General features: G+C 42.0%; 1 protein-coding gene across 5 annotated transcripts in view; it reads right to left on the minus strand.

Moving 5' to 3' along the window:
* The window catches only part of Eif2b3 (eukaryotic translation initiation factor 2B subunit gamma), a 111,405-nt gene extending 106,144 nt beyond the window's left edge, over positions 1-5,261 (minus strand). The window contains exons 1-2 of one of the 5 annotated variants that reach the window (XM_008848857.2): positions 5,163-5,261; positions 1,142-1,298 (exon numbers count right to left, since the gene is read on the minus strand). In XM_008848857.2, coding sequence (XP_008847079.1) covers positions 1,142-1,289 — 148 coding nt within the window. In that variant the 5' untranslated portion in view covers positions 1,290-1,298; positions 5,163-5,261. Of the gene's footprint in view, positions 1-1,141; positions 1,299-3,318; positions 3,340-4,873; positions 4,896-4,944 lie in introns of those variants that run through there. The other 4 variants (XM_029553954.1, XM_008848858.3, XM_029553953.1 and 1 more) reach the window with 4 other exon arrangements.
* Between the last annotated feature and the right edge of the window lie 2,754 nt (positions 5,262-8,015).

Consider the following 8,015-nt stretch of genomic DNA (forward strand, 5'->3'; position numbering starts at 1 on the left):
TATTATTTTTTATTTTTATTTTATGTGTATGCGTGTATTACCTGCATGTAGGTAAGTGCACTCATATCGTGCAATGCCCTCGGAGGACAGAAGAGGCCGGCGGATCCCCTGGAACTGGAGTTATAGACAGTTGTGACCTGCCATGTGGGTGCTGGGATTCGAACCCGGGTCTTCTGCAAGAACAGCCAGTGTTCTTAACCGGTGAATCATTTCTCCAGACCCCCAATTTTTTTTTTTTAAGACAGGATCTCTGCCGGGCATGGTGGTGCACGCCTTTAATCCCAGCACTCGGGAGGCAGAGTCCAATAGCCCTAGCTGATGAGTCTGTCTAACTTTCCGGTGGTATAAACCCTGGATCAGTAGACTGGGCTCCAGGATCTGGCTCCCAGAATCCTGATTTGTTATGTCTAACTGGTATTCTGATTTTCTCTACTTAGCAATAGGACACCTCAAACACAATGTGGCCAAAGCTGAACTCACTATTTTTGTTCAAACTTGTCCCTAGTCTCTCATTTCTTTTCCCGTTTAATGGCATCATCATCTATCTAATCTTATCCAAGCAGAAAAATAGAGAAAATTCTTCCCACCAGGTTTTAAGGTTCTGGAAGTCAGGGCCTGAGCTATCTTTTCAATTTCTAACTCCATGCTTAAAATACCACTGGGCATAAGCTGGGTGTGGGGGTGCATGCCTTTAATCCCAGGATTTAGGAGACAGAGGGAGGTGGTCTTTGTGAGTCCAAGACCAGCCTGGTACATAGTAAGCTCCAGGCCAGCTGGGCAGACCCTGTCTCAAAAAATAAAACAAACAAACAAACAAACAAAAAATTCATCAGACACATGACAGATTCTCAGCAACTACTTAGGCATTTTGATTCCCAATCTCTTCTTGATATTTTTATAAAGCTCATCTTGAATCACTATGGAATCCTTCCTTTTAACAATGCTTAGCACCATCTTCTCAATTTTGTTTCCATATAGCAAAAGAATACTGCTATGTTCTTAACTGTAGTCTAGTCTCCAGCAAACTCTGAGTCCTAGACTTCTATCATCCATCCTCTCTCGCCCTCATAATGCTGTCAAATCATTGGGATCAAACAACAGTAAAAATTTTATGAGTGCATCTCTCATTGCCACAGCTCACCTTCAAATCCAACACGCTCAAGCAGGTTCAATGGGTACCAAATTAAAGGTTTGTTCCCAACTGGAAGCAGAGGTTTAGGAATGCTGGAAGTCAAGTCTGTCATCCGAGATCCCCCACCAACAGCCATCACTACAGCTTGGAACTCCATTTTTATAAACTGCAAGCATAGGAAAAAAAAAAGTTGTAACAAAAATCAAACGACACACAGTACTAATTTGTTCTTTTTTAGGTTAGTGATCCCACTTGTGTCAGATGCATCATCTCCAGTTTTAGTTACCAAAGTAAGAAATCCTCCTTAACTGCAGTACAAACACCATCTTTATCATCTGTAACCAACATAGACTTTTAGCTCCATCCTTGGTGAAAGTAGGGGAATATGAAGGAAAAACATCTGGCCCTTGCCCTTGAGTCGTTTATAGTTAAGAGAAGACACATTTAGCAAATTACAATATACTGGGTGCCATGGAAAGGATGTATTCAAGACACAGTGGGCATAAAGCCAAGGGAACACCTATATCTTCCAAGAAAACAGAGGAAATGTTTTATAGGAAGGCAATGCTGGATCTGATTCTAAGAAGTAAGTTTGCCAAGTCAATTTCTAATGTGAATTCATCCTTGAAAACATTTAAAACAAAATTTGTGACCAGAACTAATAGCAGAAATTCAAGCATGTTATGCATCTGGAAATTATCAAATCAACTTAAGATTCTCCCAATAATTCAGTCATTTGCTCTAGCCTTTCCATAACCCCCAGTTACAAAAGTACCTTAAACACAAATGAAAAGTTTATATCAGAACTTACTCTTGCAGAATCCTATTGCAAAAACAACCCAAATTGCTAACTCCTTTTTTTCAAGTTCAAGGTAATAATCTATTCAACCCTGAAAATAATTTTTACAGCACCTACCAGAGAACAGAGGTACAGTGAAAGGTCAAAAATCCTTACTGGCCAGGCCTGGTGTCACTTGTCTTTAATCCTAGCACGAGAAGGCAGAGGCAGGTGGATCTCTGTGAGTTCAAAGCCAGCCTGGTCTACATACTGAGATCCAGGCCAGCTGGGGCTACAGGGAGACCCTGTCTCAAAAAGACCAAAAAAAAAAAAAAAATCCTTACTGATTAAAATAGAAAGTATACTTGGACTTAAAAAATTACATAACCATTTTTAAATTAAAAGTATAAGATGCAACATCCAGAAAAATATAACTTCAAATTGGCAAATAATGTTGTATGTTTATTATAATACTTAGTCCTAGACTACATACATGAATATCTAAATCACAGTATTTAACACCCAGTATGCCCAAGGCACAAAGTGCAGCCTCTTGAACAATTCAGAACTTAAAGGTATGATCATTTCAATTTCAAACAAATACTGCCTCAGACTGAGATTTAACTTTTATTCTGGGATTATATAACTCCCATAACATTTCATTATTATGAAAAGAAAAACAGATACTTTAAAGTCAAAAGGCCTAAATTTGAGTTCTGTCACTCACAGGTGGTATGACCAGGGGTCTGACAAAACTCTCAGCATCCTCAGTCTTTAGAAAGTGGTTATGCCCACAGATCCTAGAACCAGATGTGAATTTCTAGCATTACCAATTATTAGCTCTGTGATCAAGCACAAATTAGTTTCTATGCCTTGTCTATGCCTTCTTTTTTAAAAATCTGGTAAGATAGGAACAGTTATAATTTTTACATCACTAGGCTGTTGTTGAAATAAAATAAGAGCTCACTTGTTTCATATGTATGAGGCCTTAGGACAGATCCCAGGGTGGGAAAGAAAAAAAGTCATTCTAGGTAAAAATACAAAGTAATGTCTATCCTATCACAAACACTACACACATTTGATATTATTGTACAGAGACTAACTAGATCATGGAAAGCCCACTGAACCACACTGTTCAGTAACTCTAGTCTGTATGCCCCCTTTTAAAAGGGGGCTGGAGAGATGGCTCAGCAGTTAAGAGCACTGACTGCTCTTGCAGATGACCCAGGTTCAATTCCCAGCACCCACATGGCAGCTACGAACCGTCCTTAACTCCAGTTCCAAGGGAATCTGAAGCTCTCTTCTGACCTCCGCAGCATTGCACGACATGGGTGCACTCACATACATGCGAGCAATACAATCATACGCATAAAATAAAAGTAATAGATTAAAAAAAAAGAGCACTCACTGGCTGCTCTTACAGAAGACCCTTCAATTCCCAGCTGCTAATTGTCCATAACTCCAGTTCCAGGGGAATCTGACACCCTCTTCAGACCTCTGTGGGCATTGCATGACATGGGTGTATTACAGAACTGGAAAGCTTTTGCAATATCATGGTAATTAAGAACTTCGGCTGTTGGTCTGATTTTTCCGTAACAGATGCACTTACACAAGTACAGGCAATACATTCATAGACATTAAAAAAAAGATAGGTGTTACTATGTTGCCCAGGCTGAAGTACAGGCTATTCACAGATGTGATGCCATTATGGATTAGCACATACCACCTGGTGGTTCCAGACTCTAGGGGTCTCCATATTGATGCTTCTGAACCTAGTACAGATATGATTATATAGTGTATGTTAAGGAAAAATCAGAGATCAACACCCGATGTCAGGTGAGGAGAGGAAGTTTAATAATTTTACACTAGTAGGACTGACCCCAGGAATAAAAGGAGTTAGACCCCTTGTTCAAGTTTTGGAGGGCTTTTATAGTCATGTGTGGGGAAATGCAAACAAAAGACAAAACAGCACATAAGTGACAATTAAGTAAAAAGGTACATGTGATAATTAAGCAAGGTAACATGTAGTCACAAAGGGGGCAGGATGAGAGACTCCTGCTCACCTCTCCATGCCTGTCTCTTGTTTCAAGAATTTTCCCTACTGCAAAGTTCTTAATTACCAGCACATTGCAAAAGCTTTTCATTTCTGTAATATATACTAACAGCCTCAAGCTCCTGGGCTCAAGGGATCCTCCTGCCTTACCATCCTGAGTAGCTGGAATTACAGATCCACTGGCACTCTTGCTTGTTAAGTTGGCTTTCTCCTGTGTCTGGTAATCAACTAATATACTTTTGAGACTCAGCTCAAGAATCATCTTGCCTATGAAGCCATAGCTAACTCTTCCCATCCTACTGATGGAAGGGACTTTTTTCACTAATTGCTTCTACTATACGATGTACAGATTCCCTCAGACTTTACATGTAAAGGCTTCATTGAATGTATGTACTTAAATGTCTATTTAAGAGTGAGTTCCTTGCTGGGCATGGTGGCACACGTCTTTAATCCCAGCACTTGTGAGGCAGAGTCAGGCAGATCTCTGTGAGCTCAAGGCCAGCCTGGTCTACATACTGAGTTCCAGACCAGCTGGGACTACGGAGGCCCTGTCTCAAAAAGACCAAAAAATGCAACCTAAGAAGCAAGATTAACTATGAACCTAACTAATCACGATACCCGGCTGACTCAAAGGTCTCAATATTACGGTCAAGAGTTTGAGAATGAGGGCAGTCTCACTAGCCTCCCACACTTTACAGGAGGCGTCCACAGCATCTCAGCCGTGCCTCCCTCACAGCACACGCTGTCTTCTCCAGTCGTAAACAGGCAGACCGCACTGCACCACAGCTGCTCTGTCCAACACTGGGCGCTGCATGCGGGCTGCGGCCCTGTCTGTTGCTTGTACTCAATGCTCTGCGCCCAAAAAAATGTACGGTGACTAAATAAGGTGGGCAAAATTCAAACACCGTACCAAGGAGGTCCCGTGCTCACTTGCAGTGACTTCAAGCAGAGCCTTCCCTCCTCGAAACTCAGTTTTCCCACCTGTGGCACACGGTGGTTGACTAGGACTTCCCCCAGTCTCCCCAAAAGGGACGCCCGGCTCCACGGACGGGTCCAGGAGGGCTCGGCACTCAGTCTACCACGTTAGGTCATGCTCGGCGAGCTCGTGCCTTCACACGAAAGGCTTCCTAGCACCATGTGCCGGTCATCCGGCCCACCAGCTCGCACTTCGCCTGGCCCCGCACAAGCCCCGGCTTTACCTCAGCTCCCGGCACACTGCAGCCGCTCCCAGCGCTCCCCACGCCGCAGCTGCCTGACAGACCAAGGGCGCAAGCGCGCGACGGCCGAGCAGATCGATGGGACGCCCTGGGCAGACCCGTGAAAGAGGGACGAGCGCCGAATGACCGATGACAGCAGTGCTACAGTCGGACTCCTACTCTGCATTCCAGTTTCTGAATTACTGCCCTATCTTCCATTCACATACAGCTCATTGAGTATCCCTTCCAGTCTCTGAGATAGTTCATTGGCCACCAGAAATTTTGGTTAGTCAGTGTAAAGATAGATGATAGATGGAGGGAGGGAAAGAGGGAGGGAGGGATAGGAGCGGAAAGGAGGGAGGGAGGGAGAGAGGGAGGGAAGGAGGGAGGGAGTCAAATAGGTTGATGTTAATTGAGAGAGAGAGAGAGAGAGAGAGAGAGAGATAGCTCTATTGGTTAGCCAATTTTAGCCATCCAAACAATGGCGCAAAAAGTCAACAAATGTTTCATTGATGACACTTAATGGTTTGATGACAGTGAGATAGGTTGAGTCTTGGATAAGAATCTTCCAAGCACAAGCAGATAAGCCAGTAAGCGCAAAGATCCTGAGAGAAATTTCATGCTCAAAAAACAGCAAGGTAGCTGAGTGAAGCGCACCTTTAATCCCAGCACCCAGGAGGCAGGGGCAGGGACAGGTGATTCTTTGTGAAATCTAGGCCTGCCTGGTCTACACGAAAACCAGGCCTGGCTACAGAAAGACCCTGGATCTGGTTCTATTAGTGAGGCTAGCCAGGGACCAGAAGTTTTCTAGGTATTTTTTCAGAAAGACTCTTTTCCCTCTTTCAGGCCTTTATTTTCTCTAGTAGTTGCCTTGTATTTTTCTAGCTCTGCAGGTTTGATTTACATAAAAACAGTACAAATACCTCTTTTTTATGGTCCTGGCATCATTAGTCTAAGAGATAAGCTCACTGGCAGACCCAAGGAATTTTCCAGCTTTCAGTTGAGAAAGAAACTGGTCATTTTTCTTTTGGGGTCTTTACTTTTAAACTAATTTTTACTTTTTATATTTATTATTTTTTTTTCTGAAGAGAAAATCCAATTTGCCATTGGGAATCAGGACACAGACCGATCTGGCTTCTTCCATGCTGAACAAGGACGGATGGTGTAGTGTGGCAAATGGACTACCCCTTCAGTAGGTCTACCTGAAAGACCCAAAAGTATATGTAGAGGAAAGAACGACCTTGACTGGTGCCTGTGAAGGAGAAGTAAAGGCAAGAGTAGTTAGACATACATTACAGGCAGGGAACCAGAAGTCAAAACAGGGTGAATTTTAAATGTCCAAATTAGAATTTCTTGATGAGGACTTCCAAAAGCATCTATTTATTGAGTTTTCCTTATTTTTCATTTGGCCATGACAGCTGGACTCAGGATCTGTTTCTCAGGCATTATGATAGCTGTTGGGAGTGGCTAGCTTCATGCTGTGAATTTTCTCTTACATGTCTTCTAAACAGGGGAGAGAAGAAATTTAACCATCATTTAATTTTGATAACAATAGTAGACTTGGCCCTTTTGGCTGCAGGTGGCACAAAATTCTAGTGAGAATTTTTCTAAATAATATCTCATGAACTTTTAAGTCTAATGTCTGGGAAGCATAATCCCTCAGGCTTTAAGGAAATATACTGTTTACTTTAATCCTTGGTTATACTTTCCTTTTGGGTATTTAAGACCATACAGTTGGCCCAAATTAACTAATTTACTTTTACTTTAAGGTTGGGTAAGGATCTGGTCCTCAGGGGTCACATGGGCTTGGGAGGAGCCTCTGGCTCCTTAGGCCTTTTCTTTTACAAGTTCCATCTATGAGACTATAGGTCAAGAGGGCCTGCTCAACCAGGGCTTCACTTGGAAGCATGGAGGAAGTGTTTCCTCTGTGTTGACCCTCCTCTTTGCAGACTGGACACTGGTTTGAGTCCCTCTGATGGGGTCTCCATGACCTCCCTGAACAAGAAGACAGGTGACGTATCACAGCTACAGGACATATCAAGATACTCCCATAGTCCCCTGGGACATTGTCGACCTTTTAGGGCAAGAAATAAAACTGTCCCTTAAGCCCCTTTGACCAGATTAGTATGGGCTTTTAAGTATGGTTATTAGCCATCCAAGAAGGTCGGTTGCACCAGCTTGGTAGCTTTAATTACTGTGTAATATATAGAAAAGACTTGAACAAAACCCAAATGTTCTCAGACATTCACTGGAAGAGATTTACCATCACAGGTTAACTAGGCATAGCCCAGGAAAGGGACCTAAAAATAAGAATTTCTTGTCTCTCTCAAATGAAGTTTGTTCTATTACAAACATAATCAGTCTCCTTTCCTTTCCAGTTTCCCATACCCTGATTTACAGTTTTCAGACAGAAGGGAGGCATCGTATCACATACCTACAGACAGGAAGTAGACTAATCAGAATTCAGACCAAGATTCACCAAAACGTTTTCTTCTAGATTGCACACATCTGGTTCAAGGAGGTAGACCTAGTTTTTCTTGAGCCAAATCAGTCTTGTTATGGATAAAAGAAAGTGCCAAAAGTAATATTTGCATAACACGGAGAAACATAAAAGACATCTTTCAGTAATTATAGGTAACCCAATTCTTGTCTGCATCCATTTAACCCGGTGTGCAGTACAAGCCAGGAATGGACTGAAAATCAACTCTGTATCTCCATGAACCTGTTCAGACCTTTAATAAGTTTGCTTAAAATGAATTTCATTATTCCTTCTATTCTGGAAATATCCTCTTATTTTAATTTTTATATATAAATCTTTTATATCAATATAAATTTTTATATATAAATCTTTTATAT

The sequence above is a fragment of the Nannospalax galili genome, unplaced genomic scaffold, assembly GCF_000622305.1.
Source record: "Nannospalax galili isolate Female #2095 unplaced genomic scaffold, S.galili_v1.0 scaffold1664, whole genome shotgun sequence".
NCBI lineage: Eukaryota > Metazoa > Chordata > Mammalia > Rodentia > Spalacidae > Nannospalax > Nannospalax galili.